Genomic DNA, 22,380 nt, shown 5'->3' on the forward strand with positions numbered 1-22,380 from the left:
CCCCCCCCCCCCCACATCCCATCCCATCCCATTAACCTGATGCTGTGGGCTCACTACTGAAACTTTTCTTCTCTACATCCGCTGATGGGGGGGGGGGGGGGGGGCAGCCATATTGCTCCTTCATCCTCCTGACCTATGTGTGAGCCAATAGAAGCATGCCCCGGGATGCGCGTATGTCCCGGGGCTTTCAAAAATGGGCGGGCCGGGGGCATGGTGGGCAGTTCGGGGGCGGGGCCGGGGCGTGACAGCGGTCCAAGGGCGGTCCCAAATCCTCCGGCATAGAGGCCTGTGCCGGAGGATGGCGAGCTGGTGCGTGAAAGTTACGCCTGCCCTCCGAAGTTACGCCTGCCCTTGGCAGGCGTAACTTCGGAAACAAAAGGTAGGGTGGGGATTTAGTTAGGGCTGGGGGGTGGGCTAGATAGAGGCTAGATAGAGGAAGGGAGGGGAAGGTGGGGGGGATCGCAAAAAAAGTTCCCTCCAAGGCTGCTCCGATTTCGGAGCAGCCGTGGAGGGAACGGGGAAAGCCATCATGGCTCCCCTTGGGCTCTGCGCACACAAGGTACACAAGTGTGCGCCCCCTTGCACACACCAACCACGGATTTTATAACATGTGCGCGGCTGCGCATGCATGTTATAAAACCGGGCGTAGATTTGTTTGCGCCGGGTTGCATGAACAAATCTATGCCCGCGCATATTTTTTAAGATCTGGCCCTAAGCAAAGATCAATATTCCCTCTAATTTTTTTGTTACCAGTATGTGCAAAATAGTTCTCATGTGGAGTGTTTTAGAAGCTGTGTACAAGTTCTTTGAAACACCATTTGTTTTTTCCTTTTCTTATGTATACTGGGCCGGATTTTATTAGCTACACGCGGGCGTAGATTTGTGCGTGCAACCCGGCGTGCACAAATCTACGCCCAATTTTATAACATGCGCATGCAGCCACGCGCATGTTATAAAATCCGGGGTCGGCGCGCACAAGGGGGTGCACACTTGTGCACCTTGCGCGCCCCGAGCCCTAGGGGAGTCCCGATGGCTTTCCCCGTTCCCTCCGAAATTGGAGCGACCTCAGAGAGAATTTTCCTTCTCCTATCTAACCCGTCCCCCCAGCGCTACTTAAATCTTCCCTCTAACTTTATTATGTTATTTACGCCTGCCGGCCAGCTTGCCGGTGCATAATCCCCCGACATGGCCGTTGTGCTGGAGACCCCCTTCCCACCCCTTTTTCAAAGCCCCGGAACATACGTGCGTCCTGGGGCTTGCACGTGTCACCGGGCCTATGCAAAATAGGCTTGGCGGGCGTAACCCCCCTGCGCACGTAAATCCAGGCGGATTTACATGTGCAGGGCTTTTAAAATCTGCTCCACTATCTCTTCCTGTGTGCGCTTGTTTCACAACCTGGGTGCAGACGCACAACCAGAAAAAATAAAGGGCTTTTTTGTGTTTCCTTCCTTCCTTTTCTTTTATCTAGCAATTTCTTCCTGTTCTTTTGTGCTTTTGTCAGAACCAGAGCTGTGGTCTGATACCAGAATCCTTTATGAGCAACAGCCTGGAGGATTTTTTTCCCCTATTTATATTGTCCCCTCCCCCAAACATTCGTAATCAGGTAATTGCAGTGGTAGTTCTTGACTGGGGGTAATACACCAGGATTCCTTCTGGAACCTTGTAATCATGGGCCCGAATCCGGCCCTTAAGCAATGACAGTATCTCCTTCCATCCCCAGGGGCTTTGAGCACTTCTCCATAGCATCCCCCTGCCAACCTGGGATGGAAGACCCGACTCTGGGATCGAACCAGGGAGCTTTCAATTGCCACGTCATCTATCAAGCTGAAGTTCTCAACCTGGTTCATGAGGCCCAGCCAAACTGGTTTCCAGCATATTTACATGAGATATGTACATACAGTGAAGGCATTGTATGCAAATATATGCCATGCATATTCATTGCGGATATCTAGAAAACCAGGCTGGCAGGGTAGGTTCCAAGGACTTAGTTAAGAACATTAGAATGTATTTATTTATTTAGCTATTTATTTAAAAGTTGTTATATACTGCCTTCTCCAATAGATTGATGATGGATTAAAACCGCATACTGGGTCAGACGGAGGGCCCATCAAGCCCAGTATCCTGTTTCTAACCATGGCTAAGCCAGGTCACAAGTACCTGGAAGGATCCCAAACAGTAGATAGATCCCATGCTGCTAATGATCGGGGACAAGTAGCAGCTTTCCCCAAGTCTACTTGGTTAATAACAGTTTATGGACTTCTCCAGGAATTAGTTCAAACCTTTTCTAAACCCTGCTAAGTTAACTGCCTTTACCACATGCTCTAGCAATTAATTCCACAGCTTAATTGTGCATTAAGTGAAACATAATTTTCTCCAGTTTCTTTTAAATATGCTACTTACTAACTTCATGGAGTGTCCCCTACTCTTTATATTTTATGAAAGTAAATAACCGATTCACATTTACCTGTTCTGTTCTACTCATGATTTTAGTGATCTGTCAGTACTCCCTACACCATCTCTTCTCCAAGCTGAACAGCTTTAACCACTTTAGCCTTTACTTATATGGGAGCCATTCTTTATCATTTTAGTCACCCCTTTCTGTACCTCTTCCAGTTCAACTATATCTTTTTTGAGATGCAGTGACCAGAAGTACACACAGTACGCTAGATGTGGTCTCGCTATGGAATGAAACAGAGGAGTTATGACATTCTCTATTTTATTCTCCATCTTTTTCCAAATAATGCCTAACTCTGTTTTTTTTTTACCGCCACAACACACTGAGTGATTTCAAAGAATTGTCAACGATGATGCCCAGATCCTTTTCCTCAGTGGAAACTCCTAATATGGAACCTAACATCATGTAACTACAGTGTGAGTTATTTTTCCCTATGTGCATCACTGTACACTTGTCCATGTTAAATTTTATATGCCCAGTCTCGCAAGGTCATCCTGCAATTTCTCACAATCCACTTGTGATTTAACAACTTGGAATAATTTTGTGTTGTCTGCAAATATGATCAACTCACTTATTCCCTTTTCCATATTATTTATAAATATATTAAAAAGACCCAATCTCAGTACACATATCTCTGGGGCACTCCATTTTTTACCTTTCTCCACTGATAAAATTGACCACTTAGTCCTACTCTCTGTTTCCTGTCTTTTAACCAGTCTAGAGTAGGACATTGCCTCCTATCCCATGACTTATTTATTTTCTCTGACATCTCTCATGGGGTACTTTGTCAAATGCCTTCTGAAAAACCAAATACATTATATCTGCTGGCTCACTTTCCTTGGGTACATCCATGCTGGCAGTGCCCATTAAACCATATCTTTTGAAATGTTTTTTAGAATAAATTCTACAATATTTCCTGGCACTAAAATCACTCACTGTTCTGATTTCCTGGATCACCTCTGGAGCCCTTTTTAAAAATCAGCATCACATTGGCCACCCAATGATCTGCAATTTCATTTTTGAATACTTTCCAAACTCTGGGGTGTAAACCATCTAGTCCAGGCAATTTGCTACTCTTTAGTTTGTCATTTTGGTCTGTTACATCTTCTAGGTTCACTATGATTTATTTCAGTTCCTCTAAATCATCACCGTTAAATACTGTTTCTGGCATGGGTATCTGAAACAAAGAATTTATTTAATCTCTCTGCTAAAGTCTTGTATTCCCTAAGTGCCCCTTTAACACCTCAATCATCTAACAATCCAAATGACTCCCTCACAGGCTTCCTGCTTCAGATACATTTTTTAAAGTTTTTATTATAAGATTTTGCTTCTATGACCAGTTTCTTTTCAAATTCTCTTTTTGCTTGTCTTATCAACATTTTGCATCTAATTTGCTAGTGCTTATGCTTTTTCCTATTTGCTTCAGTTGGATATTTTTTCCAATTTTTGAAAGCTCTTTTGGCTAAAATTGCCTCTCTTACCTCACCTTTTAACCATGCCAGCACTCTTTTGGTCTTCTTTCCATCTTTTTTAATTAATGTAATATATCTGGTCTGGGCTTCCAAAATAGTATTTTTAAACAATGTCCTTGGCTAATATAATCTCTTAACCTTCATTTCTGCACCTTTTTGTTTTTTTCAAATTTCCTCATTTTATCAGTTTCTCTTTTGAAAGTTAAATGCTAGAGCAGTAGATTTACTTAGTCTTCCCTCTAGTCATGAAATCAAATTTGATCGTTTCATGATCATTGTTGCTGAGGGGTCCCACTATCGTTACCTCTCAAACCAAATCCTGTTTTTCAATAAGAATTAGATCTAAAATGGCTCCCCCCTTCATCTATTCCTGAACCAGTTGCTCCATGAAGTAGTTATGTCATCTAGAAATTTTACCTCCCTAGCATACGCTAATGTGACATTTACCCAGTCGATATTGGGATAGTTGAAATATCCCATTTTTATTGTGCTGGCAAATTTGTTAGCTTCCCTAATTTCTGTTAGCTTTTCATCATCCATCTGTTTGTTTTGACCAGGCAGGCAGTAGATACCCCCACCACTATACTCTTCCCCAATCCATATGAAATTTCCACCTATAAAGATTCTACAGTGCATTTAGTCTTCTACAGTATCTTTATCCTGTTGCACTGTATGGCATCCACTGTGGCAGGGGTGTAAAAAAAAAAAAAAAGGGTAGTTTAATTCAGACTACAGCCAATGCTGAACCCTGTCTTTTATGGTTCAAGGTACTATAAATCAGATATTAAGGGAAAAGCACAGAACTGCTTTTATGGATAAATCCAAAAGCAAAGCACATTCAGGCAGTTTTGTGTGAATTAATCAAGAAGGCTGCTCACCCTATAAAATGTTGATAGTAATAATTGTTGTTATACGTTTGACAGTTTTGCTTGGGTTCAATTATTTATATTACTACCCTTAACATTAGGATTGAGGGTAACCTGCATGGCATGATAATTACTACCTTAAGAAACTTGCTGTGCAGACTGGATGGACTATTTGGACTTTTTTCTGCCGTCATTACTATGTTACTATATATATCAATAACATAAAGTGTCAACCCCAGCACCACCACCACACCACCAAGCTGATCCATATTATTATTACAATATAATTTGCATTTTGGTACAGCACTATCCCATTGGTTATTCTCCTTCCACCAGGTCTCTCTCTGGGATGCCAATTGTCTACTTCTTCATTCAGTGCTGTATATCTGAACTTTCCCAACTTATTTTTTAGGCTTCTGATATTAGCAACCAGGCATTTATATGTATGTTTTGTTATTTGTATATATAACTTTCCTGGCAGTTGACAGGGATAATTTGGAATCTTTTAATTCAATCTGTTCTTTAATTAAGGGCACTGATGCAGAGTAATATTAAGGAATCACTTAAGGTATCAAATGCTATTCCAGAAGGTGGAAACCGGAGCAGGGACAAAAAAGATGGCCACAATGAAAGCAGTTGTGATGACACTGTCAGAATTAGTTGAAATGAGAAAAGGTAATGCATGGTTTGTGAGGTGGGGTCAGTAGTGGCACAAGGCAGACCAGGGGGCTGCCTAGATTGCCATATTTCTGGAGGTGGTGCCACAGTGGCATCTTCTCCTTCCCATCTGCATGAAGCCAAAAGAAGTGGTGTTACATGGGTGAGAAGGAGGCTCCATCGCCACCATGAGACGCAGTAGGTGGATCAGCTTTGGCTCACATGGCCAAAAGGAGAAGGCAGAGCAACATCACATCAGCTTACACGGCCAAAGAACGGAGGAGGAGCAGAAGGCAGAGCAGCATCAAGTAGGAGCAACATCGGCACCACAACTCATAGAGGAGGCTGCTGCTGCTTGTGCTAGAGGAGGAGAAGGGTAAGAGGAAGTGTGTGAGTGTGAGAGAGAGAGAGTTCATGTGTGTGTGTGAGTGATTGAGCTTGTGAGAGAGGAGCATGTTTGTGTGCAACAACCTCCCTATTCCCAGCTAATCCATGGCAATCTCAGAGCATCTGAAAAGTAAAAGTTCCTAAGTATCAAGAGAGGGAATATTTTTATTTGTAGTTTTAATTATTGGGTGGTGTTTGTGTCTGCTGTGTTGAAATGTTTTATTGGTGTTCAAAAATTGTTTAAAATTTGTTTTTAATTATCAGATGATGTTCCATTCATCAGCTATTTTGAAATATTTATTCATTAGTATGGTTTTATTCTTGATTTATATTCTTGATTTTATTGTTTTGAAATTTTATGAGAAATTGTATTTGTTTTTCCATTGCTGTACTGCATACAAAATCTGGCTGATTGTGGTTTCCAGTTCAGTTTTTGTCTGCACATTTCAATTTATATTTTATGGTCTCTCTAGTCTGTATTTTGTGGGTCTATGTTTTGCATGTGTTGCCAAGGTAAGATATTCTGCTAGTATAGGTTCCAAGGTGAAATGATCCAATTCTTGCCTTGTTTGAAATGGTTTGGCTTCCAGCAAAATGATTCTTTCAGGGAGGAGAAACAAAACTGACAAAACATATTTAGTTTGTGAAAGATAATAAGGAAAGCTAGTAGGTCAAATCTAAAGCTCCTGAGTGGAACCAACACTCATATTGCTTGTATTGATTAAAAGGAGAGGGGGGAATTCTTACTTCTTTTGATCCTGTCAAAGGTCAAGTTGAAGAGTGATTACTTAGCAGGCATTTCAAGGTCCTATGTCTTCACAAATAAGGTTTGACAATTGCCTTAGCTTTTCTTAAGAAACGCTGCAAAAGTGGGTGAAGGGAGCATGAAAGTGTTTACTTGGGTTAAACTAAGATGTATTTAGCTAGTGTAGTAAAAGAAGCCCTATAAATGCATAACATCATTGGCCAACTGTGTTCTTTGTTTCTTACAGCAGAGGATTATAGCTAATGAAACAGAAATGTCTAAGTGTTTGTTTCAGTTTTGGAAAAATATAATTGATTTTTTTTAAGAACATAAGTTGCCATACTGGGTCAGACCAAGGGTCCATCAAGCCCTGCATCCTGTTTCCAACAGTGGCCAATCCAGATTACAAGCACCTGGCAAGTACTCAAACATTAAATATATCCCATACCACTAAAGCCGATAATAAGCAATGGCTATTCCTTAAGACAACTTGATTATGGACTTCTCCTCCAGGAACTTATCCAAACCCTTTTTAAACCCAGTTACACTAACTGCCTTAACCACATTCTCTGGCAAAGAATACTAGCGCTTAATTGTTAATTGAGTGAAAAACAATTTTCTATTATTTGTTTTAATTGTGCTACTTGCTAACTTCCCTGGTCCTTTTATTATCTGAAAGAGTAAATAAGTGGTTCCCTTTTGCCCATTCAAGTCCTTTCATGATCTTATAGACTTCTATCATATCCCCCCTCAGCCATCTCTTCTCCAAGATGAACAGCCTGAACCTCTTTAGCATTTCCTCATTGGGGAGCCATTCCATCCTTTTTATCATTTTGATTGCCCTTCTTTGTACTTTTTTCCCAATACAACTATATCTTTTTTGAGATGCGGTGACCAGAATTGCACACAGTATTCAAGGAGCAGTCTTACCATGGAATGATACAGAGGCATTATGATATTCTCTGTTTTATTCACCATTCCCTTCCTTATAATTCCTAACATTCTATTTGTTTTTTGACAACACAACACACTGAGCCAATGATTTTAATGTATTATCTACTATGATGCCTAGATCTTTTTCCTGTGTGGTAACTCCTAATAAGGAACCTAACTTTGTGTAATTACTAGCAGCTGGATCTGTCTGGCAGACTTAGTAGAAGTAAGTACAAGTCCTAATGAAAATGCAGGTGCTTACTTATCCAGATCTTTCTGATAGGCTACATAGGAGACCTAGGAGGCTGAATGCTTAGGCAGTGGCTATGCTATTAGTGCTTGTTATTTTAGATTATTACAAAGCCTTCTGATTAGACATGGGATGGAAGGGGTACTGGGTATGAACCAAGAGAGTGTGAATATTCATCTGTCTAAGATAGTGTACAACTGATGAAGACAAAACTGTCTTCCATCAGGAGAAATATCTTACAAGAGGTCTAGCACTATACCTGGCAATTGTTATATATCTTTAGTAGTGTGAACATGTATAACTTGGAAGACTGGATGGGCCAGATTTGTTTTTTTACTATGGCCTATTGAACAGGAGAGACTTGTATGTGCAGCTTAAGCCATGGACCAACCTAGTATTTTATTTCAGCACAAATTCTAGAGTTCAGAAGAAAAATGAATCATCCATAAAACATTCATAGGAAATCACCTTATGCAGACTTTTCATTGGATAGATGTCACATGAACTTGTAGACTGATTAAAAAATTTGAGTCTCATTAGGGTTTTCATGAACTTGGATCATGCTGGTTCTGATTCTGTCATTTCTGTTCGTTTTTTTTTTACTCATAACTAAAACCATATATAACTCTGATCTAGGAAAACCCATTCACTTGTTATGCATCCTTCCTACCCTTGGAAACTTTTGCATGATTTATCTCAGCTTCATTTGATATAGTATACTGGATCCAGAACTGGTACAATTATTTGACTTATAGCTGGCTGATATGTACCATCAGGATTATCTGTGTCACTAGACTTTTTTTTTTTTTTTTTTTGGGGGGGGGGGGTTGTTGGCATAAGTTTCAAATATTCTACACTGATCTAGATTTTTCTTTGTTTACTTTTATACAAAGACTTTATAACTGATATAGTTTTTGATTGTGAAATGATTGGTTTCCTCTGCGCTGGGTTGCCTTACATACTACATATTGTACTTTAATTGTGGAGAAGGAATTTGATGTTTAATGAAAGTGAAGGCAAACCCCCTGACTATGGAGAGCCATAGGTTTTCAAATAGATCTTGTCAGGTCCATCATTAGAGATTTGCAATGATAAATTCAAAATTGGTTATTTTTAACATTAGATAAATACAAATGATTTATGTTTACACTCAAAGCAGATATGTAAGAGAGGAGGTTAGACCTCTTTGTCATTATAAGTGTCTCAATCTGCGTACTTCTAGGATTAAACCATTATTTAACACATGATGATAAATCTTAAACACTATCATATGACCATTTTATTAGACAGAAATCCATAATACTTAGGGGTTTTAACATGCAGCAGAGTATGTACATTCTCACTCTGTTTAGCAAAATTATTTTTTTATTACGGTTTTTATCTTGATATGGGTTAAGCAGATCATAAACGGTTCATAGCTATGAGAAAATTGTGTCTATCTCCTAGTCAACTGCAGTGAGCTTTTGTTCATAGTCCATTTAATCACTATTTTTCAATAAGTTTTACCTTGACTTGAGTGTACAAAACATGGCTGTCATTGTAGAACTTCTTGACTTCACAATACAGAGGTATGTCTTCCATGTGCAAGGATCATAGGATTTGGATGGTTGGGCCCAATCAGAAATTGCAGAACAGTGGTATAATTTTGTAATGCCATTGTAATCACAATGTGACATTGAAATGTATTGTAATTTTTTTATTTATTATCAGTTTGTTTTGATGAAAAGAAGAAAACAAATCTGAGAAATTGCCCATTCATCTAGAAATGTGTGGGTAGCAGTGAGAGGAGTGAATGCTTACAAAGAACCTACTACTAAAAGCCATCTTCACCTAATAATATATGCTATCCTTTTATGGCTGGTACATATAAAGAACCTATTCCATTCCAGTAGTGCTTTCTCCTCCTCCTGGGTCTGTCAGTGAACTCATGCTTCCTGATATTCCCACATTCCAAATATTTCATAGAAAATAACTCCTTTACATTGGTCTTTACTGAGGAGGGTATTGGGGGAGATACCTATACTGGCACATTCTTTGAGGGTGAGTATGCAGAGGAACTGAAGCAAATCACAGTGGACTAGGTAGATATACTAGAGCAAATTGACAAACTAAAAAGTGACAAATCACCAAGACCAGATTGTATACACCTCAGAGTTCTAAAAGAAAGAAAAAATTCAGACACATTACTAGTAATCTCTTACTTCTCATTCAGATCAGCTATAGTACCTGAGAATTGGAGGGTGGCCATTCTAATGCCCATTTTTTAAATGGGTTCCAGGGATAATCTCGGAAACTACAGACCAGTAAAGTTGATATGAGTACTGGTCAGAATGGCAGAAGCTTTACCTAGAACAAAATTACTGGCCATCTGGATAGACATAGATTAATGGGGCAGAACCAACATGGATTTAGCAAAGGGAAGCTGTATCTTATAAATCTGTTAACGTTTTTTGATGGAGTTAAACTTGTGGACAGGGGTGAGTCAGTTGATATAATGCATCTAGATTTTCAAAAGACATTTGACAAAGTCCCTTTTGAGACATGAAAACAGGAAATTAGAGAGTTGTAGGTTAGGATTCCATGTTCTATTGTGAATTGGTAACTGGCTAAACGATAGGAAATGGAGTAGCACTGAATGGTCATTTTTCTCAGTGAAGAAAGATAAATAATGTAATGCCTCTGGTATCTGTACTGGGACTGGTAATTTCAATATATATTTGTAAATGATTTGCCAAACGGTGTGATGAGTTTAGATGGTACAATTATTCAAAATAAATCACACACGGATTGTGAGGAATTACAAGACCTTGTAAGACTGGGAGATTGGGTATCTAAATGGCACATCAAATTTAACATGGACAAGGGCAAAGTGTATAATCCAAACTATAGTTACACAATGCTGGCTTCTGTATTAGACATCATCATCCAGAAAAAAATCTTGGAGTTACTGTGGACTATATTTTGACATGCTTGATTCAGTGTGTGGCAGCAGTCAAAAAAGCAAATGGAATGTTAGGGATTATAAGGAAGGGAATGGCAAATAAAATGGAAGATTTTATCATGCCTCAGTAGGGTTGTGCAGACCAAAAGTTTATGTTCAGAAGTCCATAAGTCGAATGGGGGGGGGGTCAATTTCGGTCAATATGGACATATGGAGAATTCCATAAGTTGAGTCTATGTCCATACGTGCACCGATTCCCTAAATAAAAATTTAAACCCCTCACCCTCCTTAATCCCCCCCCCCCCCCCCAAGACTTACCAAAACTCCCTGGTGGTCTAGCGGGGAGTCAGGACGCCATTTCTGTACTCCTTTGTGAGGAGCACGTGACGTCGGCGTCACGTCGGAGTGACGCGGACGTCACGTGATTCCCCGCGGGTTCGCTCCGGGACCCTCGTTGGACCCAAAAGGAACTTTTGGCCAGCTTGGGGGGGTCAGGAGCTATGTTGAATAAGTTGGAAATCCGATTGTTTTCGCCTCATCACTTTTTTAAGTTAAAAAATAAAAGTTGCGTTTTACCTATAAGTTCAAAATGAATGCACACCCCTATGCCTCAGTATCAATCCATGATGCAACTATACCTTGAGTATTATGTGCAGTTCTGGTTGCCCCAGAATATCTATTTAGGGAAACAAGAAAAGATACAGAGAAGGAGGACCAAAATGATAAAGAGAATGGAATGGCTCCCCATGAGGAAAAGCTAAAAAAATTAGGGCTCTTCAGCCTGGAGAAGAGATGGCTGAGTAGAGGTCTATAAAATCATGAGTGGGTTGGAACAGGTAAATAGAGGACGGTTGTTTACCCTTTCAAATAGTACTTGGATTAGAGGACCTTACATATAAAGCTAATAGGTAGCAATTTTAAAACAAATCTGAGAGAGTTTTTTCCTCTGCACATGGTCAAACTTTAGAACCTGTTGCCAAAAGATGTAGTGAAAACAGTATAGCTGGGTTTAAAAAGGGTCTAGATATGTAGGAAAAGTTCATAATGCAAAACTATATGGGGTAGATTTTCTAACATGGACGTGCCGATTTTATAACATGCGTGCGCATGTTATAAAATCCGTGGGCAAACGCACACATGCGTGCTGGATTTTATAATCCTCGCACGCATGTGCGGGCGGCATGCGCAGGGGGGGCCAAATTTTGTGAGAATATGCGTGGCAACACAATCAGGCCTCCCTGAGTTCCCTCCCAGTCTGCTCCAATTAAGGAGCGGACTGGGTGGAAACTTCCCTACCCCCCTACCTAAGCTTCTTTCCCTTTCCCCTCTGCACCCTGACACCTAATCCCTATTTACCCCTAATTTATTTATTTTTTTACTTACTGCTCCTTGGGAGCAGAAGCAATTCACGGGTGCCAGCCAGCTGCTGGTGTGTGCTTCCCTGGGACAGTGTACAATGGCGCTGTCCCTGCCAGTATTTGAAGAGGCTCGGCACTTGTGCGCATACCGGGGTTTACATGCGTGGCCAAGCCTCTTTGAAAATTCACGCAACACGGGCAAGGCCCAGCCACGCGTGTAAACCCCAGATTTTACTCATGCAGGCCTTTTAAAATCCAGCAGTATATGTTTTATCATGTTTTACTTTATATTATAATCCACCTAGCAAATTCCTTCACTATAGGTGGAACAGAAATATTTTAAGTAAATAAATAAAATTCCGTAAAGGGAAAACCTGATGTTTCCACCTTTTAAAAATACAAATACTGTGGAAAAACAAATGAATAACCCTGTCCTGAAAAACAAATAGAAAGAACAATCAGGCTTGAGAAAATTATGACACAAAATGATCTCTGCCAATTTCTGGATATAGCTTAAAGGGAAACATTTTATTTGTGTAGAAGAAAGGGTCTTGCAAACAATTTCCAAAGTCACAGTCTGTGCTATATTAATATAAAGAGCTCAATGCACAATGACTAATGTGACCTCCTTTCCTGTAACAGAAATTTTGCTTAGAATATCGATCATATGCATGGAGTCCCTTACAACTTCATTTTCAATGTAAATGGCTTAAGAAGAATATCCAAAAATACAAAAATGGGCTCAAAGAAAAAACCATATGATGACATAGTCTGTTGCCCTAGTGGATTCAACAATGATTTGTGGATCTGTGGTCAAATAAACAACCCTGGGACTCAAGAATGATCAGCTTTTAAGTACCAATATTCTCTCTGGGTATGAGAGACTTTTTCCCAACTCTCATTGAATATAATATCTACTCTTTCTAAAATTTCTCTTGTAGGATCAGTTGGTAACGTCTCATAAAACATTGAATTAGATGATTGGCACATTACTTCTGATACATATTAGAGCTTTGTAAGTATGACTGTTGTAATGCCTTTATCAGCAATTTTGACTACACATCGGGCGTCAGAAGAAAAATGTTGCAATGTCAAAACTTCTTCTTTGGAAATATACCTTTTTTTTAAAGATTTCTTTTCTAAAACATTTAAATCTTGCAATACTAACTTCTGAAATGTGCAAACATGTGGGTCTTTGAGACCAGGAAATGCAATTGAATGCACTATAAAAGAAAATTGTTTCCTTTTCACTAGAACTCAGGCAAAGAGAGATGAAATGGATTATGAATATGGTTCTATTTACCCATGGATTCCAGAATCTGTTAGGAAATCTGAAAAACACGTCCTATGAATTATATTCTGACAAGTCATCAGATTATGAAATTACTTCAAATAGGAGTAAAGATGTTTTTTTTCATTTTGAAGAATACAAGGATCAAGATATCAACAAGGAGGTTATTACGGTCAAAAGAGAGTTTAATCACAATCCAAGTATGGTTGGTCATGATCCCAACTCAATTAGAGTTCTTTCCTAATGTAATTAATCTAACTGGGGATAAGATTCCTTTACTGGTGAAAAAAGCTCTTACTCTGGGCTTGTCATTTGTTCTACAATAAAATATGATCCATTTAACATGACTTGTTTTACATCATGTTTTTTTGTATGCTACATTTCAAAATATTTTTTCAGATCACACTATGGAACATGAAGCTTTGTCACTTGTGAGACCTCATTCATTATGGTTACTTCCTGATCCCAGAGTCCACCATTTTTGCACATTTCAAAGTTAGTATTGTAACATTTAAATGTTTTAGAAAAGAAATCTTCAAAATTATGGTATGTAACCAAAGAAGATGTTTTGGCATTGCAGCATTTTGCTTCTGACACCTAATATGTAGTCAAACTTGCCAATAAGGGTAATTCAACAGTCATACTTACAAAGCTTCAGTTGGTGTTAGAAGTAATGTGCCAATTGTCTAATACAGTGTTTTATGACAAGTTACTAGCTGATCCTACAAGGGTAGATATTATACTCAACGAAGGTCAGGAAAAAGTCTTTCTTACCCATAAGAGAATATTGGTATTTAAAAGTTCTCGAGTCACAGTGGTGTATATTTTTACAAAGATCCATTTAATCATTATTCCAGGGTGACCTATAGTGTCCAATGGCTCTTTGTTGGAGCCCATTTCTATATTTGCCATTAAAAATGGAGTTGTTTGTAAGGACTCTATGCATATGATCGATATTCTAAATAAACCCTTTTACAGAAAAGGTGGTCATATTAGTCAATCTGGAAAGTGAAGCTTTTTATAACAATGTCCCACAGTCCACAGCTTTGGAAATTGCAAGACCCTTTCTTCTATACAAATAGAATGTTTACCTTTAAGCTATATGCAGAAATTGGCAGAGATTGTTTTGTATCATAATTTTTTTTTGTTTGGTTCTTTCTATTTCTTTTTTAGGAAAGGGTTATTAAGTTATTTTTTCTATGGTATTTATATTTTCTGTTAGATAAGTCCACTAACCACTATTAGCCATGTAAACTTGGGAAAGCCATTGCTTAACCCTGGTTTATGTGCAAGAAGGATTGGATCTATTCTTTGGGATACTATTGGATTCTTGTTATGCGGATTGGCACTGTTGGAGATGGGATGCTGTGCTTGTTGGACATTTGATCTGATCCAATATAGCATTTCTTACATTATTATTTATTGCAATTTTTTTTCCATTCTGTATCTAATGGGGGCAGAGGTGGGGATGATTAGTAAATCAGGCCATAGATTCTTTTTTTCATTGAAAGATGTTTACAATTTATACCTGTAGAGTATGAACAGAGGATCATTTTATCCCAGTTAATCTTCAGGCCATTTAAATTAACCTAGTAAATACCATAAATACTAGTTAATCTTAAATACTATAATATAATATATCTTAAATATAATCTTAAATATAATAATATAATATAATAATATATATAATAAATATAATAATATAATCTTAAATACCATAAATACTAGTTAATCTTCAGGCCATTTAAAATAACCTAGTAAATACCATAAATTCTGTAAATGCATTCTGTTAAAGTTTGTTAAATGTATTCTGTTAAATTCCTATTGCCTTTCTCTGCTCCTAGTTGTACATTTCCCTGTTTTATTGTAATTGCAATTGTTTTCGCTCAGCACCTGTTATTTGTTCTTTTTATTGTAACCTATTATTACACCCCCTTGTTCATTGTAAACCGGCATGATGTGATACTTATCACGAATGTCGGTATAGAAAAAAACTCAAATAAATAAATAAATAAATTGAAATACTGCTTTAAAGGTGAATTTTAAATGCCCTATGCATGCCAAAGCCAGGAGATATGCGCATCTTGGGCCTGCACGGATTTCAAAAAATGCTGAGTATGTGTGTATCTCCTGGTACGCACACAAACCAAAACGTTAAAAAGGGACGGGATGTAGGTGTGGTCTTGGCAGAGCATAAGCGGGACATGGGCGTTCCAGGAACATGACTTGAAATGTGCACATAAGTATTTACATGCACAAGTGCGTGCCAGGGTCCCCTATCATGTAATTTTACTTTTGCTATGAATGTCATGTAAGTTTTCAAATAAAGAAATCAGGGCTAGTTAGTGGGGTTTGAAGGGTCAGGGCTAATAGGGTAAAAGGAAGGAAGGTTAATTAGCGGGTTTAGGAAGTCGGGAGCCTCTACCTGGATGAACTGAGAATGAACTGGGGATACTGGTAATTGCACTGGCACATGTATCGAATAAAATCCCTCACGCAGTACAGCCGGCATTTGCACACACAAGCACATGTCCATAAAAATTGCCTGCACATGCACACACGTACAGTCTATTTTATATCGTACATGCCTATACGTGCATACGCTATAAAATTGCCATGTCCATTCAAGCGGCTGTTTAAAATTTATCGTCCCAGCGAGGATTCATCAAATATGATTTCTTGCTTAATTATTATCTGTGAATATTAACCTGCAAAAGGTTTTATACTGTAATTCTGTTTCGTTTGTTTGTTCATTTTATACTCCTTTCTTTTGAGAATTCACATATACCAACACATGAAAAATACAAACCCAAAGACAGAACGCAGCTAACATGACTAACACCAAATACTACAACACTGAAAAACACAATAGTCAACATAAACAGAACCCCAAAATACTGAAAGCGCTGAGCAGAAAACTATATTTAGCTGTAAACATTTAGGGCCGGATTTTCAAAGGGTTACGCGCGCCGGGCCTATGTGTAAGCCCCGGGGCTTTACTAAAGGGGCGGGGCGGTCCGGGGGCGAAGCGAGGTCAGAGACTTCAAGCACAGCGGCCATTTGCCACTGTGCTATAGATCGCGCGCTGGCAACTTACTTCAGCCCCAGGGCTGAAGTAAATTATGCAACAAAAAAAAGATGAAGAAAAAGGTAGGGGGGAAAGGGGGGGGGAGGTAGGTAACGGGGAGGGGAGCACGGCTCGGAGCGGGCTCGGCGTGCACAAGGTGCACAATTGTGCACCCCCTTGCGTGCGCCGACCCTGGATTTTGTAACATGCGCGTGCATGCTATAAAATTGGGTGTACATGTGTGCGCGCTGGGTAGCGCGTGCACCCTTTTAAAATCTACCCCATAATTAGGAATCTCCAAAAATTCAACTTTTGATTTACTTTATTCAATAGAACACCTGTAGTGTGTGCTTGATATGCCAGAGTTTTATACTGTGTATATGTTACCCAGGTGTGACGTTCTTTCTGTCCAGCTGGAGATGAGAGCTAGTTCTTTTCCCCTAGGGATGGATGCTGAAAGTGGCTGGGGAACTTTGGGCATTCTTCAGAGATTTATTTATTTCATGTGCAGTGCTTGGCTTACATGAACTGAGAGATGCTTTGCTTGTAATTTATAGTCTTCACACTTTGGTTAATAAAGGGCCTCATTTTCCAAGCAGTTTACCACTTGCAAATGCAAATTAGTAATTTGGTATTCAGGGGGCGGAGTTGGGGCGGTCCACAATAGTTCCAGACAGCCTGTTTCAGGAGAGAGAGAGAGAGAGAGAGAGAGAGAGAGAGAGAGAGAGAGAGAGAGACTTACTATAGTGCCTATGCCCTAGACAGGTATTTTGATCCCTATGGGAGGGCCACCTACTAACTCATGGTGGGGATTAGGTATGAGCGTCGGGGGTTGGGGGCCACTTTCGCATTGCACATGAGACCTACGGAAAGAACAGTGGTCTCTAGTGAAGATTTGCTGGCCGTCGGAGTGAGGAAACTCACTCCAAGAGGAGATTTGGGCAACGTTCTCTCCACCTAGCTTGTTGGACAACAACAAGCTAGGTGGAGAGAACGTTGCCCAAATCTCCTCTTGGAGTGAGTTTCCTCACTCCGGCCAGCAGATCTTCACTAGAGACCACTGTTCTTTCCGTAGGTCTCATGTGGAATGTGAAAGTGGACCCAAACCCCCGACGCTCATACCTAATCCCCACCCCGAGTTAGTAGGTGGCCCTCCCATAGGGATTAAAATACCTGTCTAGGGCATAGGCACTATAGTAAGTCTCTCTCTCTCTCTCTCTCTCTCTCTCTCTCTCTCTCTCTCTCTCTCTCTCTCTCTCTCTCTCTCTCTCTCTCTCTCTCCCCCCCTGAAACAGGCTGTCCGGACCTATCGACACCCCCTAATGTGTTATTGAAAAATGAGGCCCAAAGTTTGCTAATGATAGGGAAAGAAAATTCTGCTTCCATGTCCACCAGCTTTCTTTTTGGAAAGACAAATGAGGCTGACATTGTTGAAGATCTTTCATTTTGCAGTGAGGATTTCTGTAATGTTTAGTCTCTCCATATTAGTAACTCAGAATGTTAACAAGTGTGTTCTTAATGAAAACTAACTGAATCCAGCTTTTAGAGACAATAAATACTTTTTCTTCACATTGGTTTTTTTTTCATATTTCTTCCCTGCCACAAATTGTCTCTTTAGGAAATTTACAGTAATTAAACATTGTTGCTTATTTTACTGCATATAACATCAATTTACTTTCTATTTTTTAATTGGAAGTTTTCTTAGTTAGTATAGGAAGGTAGCAATCTTCAGTTTTCTTGGAATTGTGAAAATGTACACAGGTGATTGAACTGGTGCAACAGTTTTTGGGACACAAAATACCCATAGGTTGCATGAGCTCACACCTGAATACAAATTCACATGTTTTGTTATGGGCTTCCACTATTAAAAGCTAAACAGTGGCTACATGGATTTTCTACAGAATGTACACCATGGAGGAAAATCTGGGATGCAGCAAAACCATTTTGTATTCATTGCTTCTTCTCTTAATGTTTGTCTGATTTATCCCGTTTGCCCCAGGGTGTGCACTGTCTGAAAGAAAAGGATAGGGCAGACAAAACATCTTTATACTATCTTCAGGCAAGATTCAAAATATATATATATCTATATCTATCTATCTATAGATATATATATATATCTTTTTAATGGCACATACTTCACATCTATGATGCAATTGTACAGTTCTATGCTACTTGACTCCAATATCTTCATTAATATTTGTAGTTATCCATGCAGCCTTTAGAATAACTTTCTGAGATTCTCCTGAAAAATCGATTATTTTTTGATTTTGGGTATTTAAATATAGATCTGTGATCATATGTGGGAAAATTCCAATTGATGAATATGAAATGGATAATAGGTGAAATTTTATATGGCAGTCAGAGTGTAGTATTTTCTCCAAAAGCAATGCTGCTTTCTGGCTTTGATTGGAATTTAATCAGAAAAATAAATCCTATTATTTTCACAAAACTAAAGGAAAGAAATAGTAGAAAGACCTGTTCTGATCTGTTAAATCCTGTACAATGAATTCACATTGTCATCTGAATTTTCTGTATAGGTTTTGAGGTTTATGTGTCATTTGGCATGAAATAAGTTTTATAGCATATTTAACCTGGGAGTTACTTACTACGATAATTTTTCTTTTGATATGATCAAACAGGATTTTTGAAAACACAGTATGTATTTTGTTGTTATACCAATAGCAAATCTGCAATAATTCAAGTCAGTTGTGGCCTTAGGTTTGCTGTGCCCTGGGCAAGAAAGTCATTTGGGGCTACATCAGGAAGCTTAATTTTGATGTTCAAGTCGCACATTTTCAATTTCACTTTGCCCTATACAAGAAACTGCAAAGAAAGTTTTGTGTTTGAGGGAATAAGCTACATAGTTGAGTGTTAAAATGCAAATAGAGCCACTTCCTTGCAAAAAAAAAAAAATATAGATATATAGATATATATATGCTTCATATCTTTCCCGCATCCACAAAAAAATGGTTGGAGATTTTTGGGGTCACCTAAAGTGTGGGGCCCCAGGTGGTTGCCCCGTTTGCCACCCATAAAGGCTGCCACTGTTCAAGTGTTTATTTACTTTGACAACCTGAATAAAGCAGGCTGTGCTGAGTGCCTGTTGCATTGAGTGCTTCTGTGTGGCCAGAGAAAAAAAGCAGATTGCTGAGCAGAATGTCACAAGCCAATGCATGACAGATTTTCAGTGAACCAATCAGCAAATACATATAAAGGGGGCAACAGGGTTGCCGGACAGGTGCTGAAGACCAGCAGTTCATTAAGAGGCATGCCACAACAAAAGGGGGGAAATCTTTTTGGGTTTGGTGAGGCTATTGTTGAGAGCCACTGACAGACCCTTCTTACAATAGCTGCTCACACTGAGCGGGGCTCATTAAACATTCAGTTCCAGCCTCAAGCAGCTCATTAAATCAGCAATGAGTGGTGACGCTGATGCTGGAGAGCCCTGCCTCAGTCAACATCACCATGCAAAAGCTGCTTGCAGCTCTCAATGTTTTCGTGCTCAGTGCTTTCTCTATGATGACCAGTTTGTGCTCTCTGCTTTGCATTAAATACAGGTAAAATACTGAAGAGCATTTTCTTATAATATAATATATCTGGCATGATTGTATTTGGATTTTAGTATTTAACTTGTCCTTCTGGGCCTTCGCAGGGTAAGCTTTTGTGGCCTGTTATTAAGCCATGTCTGTCTGGGGGTTTTTTTGTTTTGTTTTTTTTATTAATATGCTAGTCTCTAGTTTTCTTTAACCCTTTTGGGCCTATTGTGTCAAATGTTTTCTGCCACTCTGTGGCTGTGGAAGAAACCTTGGGATAAAATCACTCTTTTAAAGAAATAGTGTTCCCATGCAAGTTTGAACCTACAGAATAGTTACTATGACAGAGCAATTTAGAAGTACAGCCATAGAACTATAAAACTGTCATATGTCCAGCAACCATAGCCTGTATTGAAAGTTGCTCAAGATGTCTGTGTTAATTTTCATCATATAACATCCAGAATGTTGTGCTTAGCTGTTTAGTCTCACTTAAATGGACTAAATATGAACACTATTGAAAAGAAGTAGAGAGCAAGGGCAGTATGGAATCATATGCAGGACCTGCGGCTCACCGGCAATGTGTTTCAGATGTTGAAGTTTTTGTTTCTATACCTTTATAGAGAAGATATGTTCTTTGTTGATAAGAAAGCCAGAATGCACATTTTGCTTACCAATGGGGGGCTTTCCATTGGTTTATTACAGTATTCTGTATCACCACATCTTGACTGCATTTTGTTGTATTTCCTCCTCAGAAAGTGTTTCCAGACAGCTCATTTCTATGTGGATGATAGCAGTTCACCCCGTGTGGTCCCCAATGAAAGCATTCCTATTATCCCTATTCCAGGTGAGTGGGGCCTACCTCCTTTGAATTATTTTCATAAGTAATTGCCTTTTTTTTTGTAAGTTCTTATTTGATTTTTTTATTTTTATTTTTAACTGGTTTTTTTCATTTCTCGCCCACTGTGGAGTGGTTTGTTATATTTAGGTAAAGTCAGTAGTCGCAGATATTGGAATTTTACCTAAATTGAAAACTTCTTGTAGGTTAACAAACTAGTGCAAATCTCTGCACATACTGAAAATACTAATACATAATCCAATCTGTCATTCATTGTTTAACATGTTTATAGGATTTAGTGATATTGCATAAGTCTTCGGTGTGGTGGAATAATGTAACTTTGTTTACAAAACTGCCTCATGGTTTTAAACTTCTTTTATTGAAAAAAAAAAAAAAAAGATAAAGCTGAACCTTAGCCTTTATTTTGACCATTTATCCTAAAGCCACTTTGGTATGGTTTCGTCTCTTGTTATCCTTTATCTTCAAAATAGGTCTATTATGTCTGTGATCTGTTTTCCCTTGCTGTCTTTGTTCTGCTGTCTGGGTTTGGCACCCATGGGATTTATTTTAATGACAATCCCAGTTGATGGTAACACAAATTTTTCACAGATGGCCCTGGCCCTAAGGGATATGTGGGAAAAAGGGGGGTGAAGGTGTGTCTTCTGCTGTCCCATATTGTGTTGATTTTACGATGTTGTATGCTTGAATCTGTGCTGTTCAGTCAGCTGCTTCGTTGGGGTAATGTGATACTGAATTTCTGTGTTCCAAAGCTTTAACAGTATGCTTTAAGGGAAGAGTGAAAACAAAAGTTTTTGTCCTATGGTTTGTTTCCTTGTGATTCTACCTTTAGAATCTTTGTAAATTTGTGTGGTTGTAAAATAGTTTATTTTCTATGCTAAATACATCAGTATGAGAAGTAACAGGATTCGTTAAATGTTGTTGCATTGACTGCAGATTTTGACTCTTGCAGTAATTAAAATGCCTGCTTTGATTTCTTTTGTGTATTCAGACAGCTAATATTGATTAATATATTTTCTTTGTGCTTTGTCCAAATGGCAATGGGGATAGCTAGGATTTGTTTTAAGCAAGAATTAGAACAAATGTATTGTTTATAATTTGCTAAGCACAACATTTCTTTAATTTTATGGGTAAGAAATGTGAATTTATTGTATGTCTGTCAGATTGTTCAAACTGTTCAAACTTCATACCAGTTTTTAGCACAAAGCAGTAACAGCATTTCAGATGTAATTTTACATAAGTAGGGGGTTTATAGATAAAAATTTGAAGGTACATTTTCAAAATGTTCCCCACGTAAAAGCATATGTGGGTAATTTTCAAAAGGATGTGCATGCTTAAAACTGGGGTTTACACGTATAAATGCACTCTGAGGTAAATTTTAAAAAACACCAGCGCACACCAATACCAGGAGATACGCGCGTGGCCGCAGGCCTTTGAAAAAGCCTGAGGCGCTCTTGCGGCCCGGCCACACGTGTATCTCCTGGTACACATGAATGAGCCGGCAAAGTAAAAGGGGAGGGCCGGGAGAGGGATGGGTCGGGGCATGGGCGAGCTGGGACAGCGGCATTAGGT

General features: G+C 39.0%; 1 protein-coding gene across 3 annotated transcripts in view; it reads left to right on the plus strand.

Annotated features, from left to right (window-relative positions):
* The window catches only part of PTPRG (protein tyrosine phosphatase receptor type G), a 1,221,857-nt gene that overhangs the window by 1,059,652 nt on the left and 139,825 nt on the right, over window positions 1-22,380 (plus strand). For all 3 annotated transcript variants that reach the window (XM_029601001.1, XM_029600999.1, XM_029601002.1), the window contains one exon: window positions 20,708-20,799. In XM_029601001.1, coding sequence (XP_029456861.1) covers window positions 20,708-20,799 — 92 coding nt within the window. The remainder of the gene's footprint in view (window positions 1-20,707; window positions 20,800-22,380) is intronic.

The sequence above is a fragment of the Rhinatrema bivittatum genome, chromosome 4 (assembly GCF_901001135.1).
Source record: "Rhinatrema bivittatum chromosome 4, aRhiBiv1.1, whole genome shotgun sequence".
NCBI lineage: Eukaryota > Metazoa > Chordata > Amphibia > Gymnophiona > Rhinatrematidae > Rhinatrema > Rhinatrema bivittatum.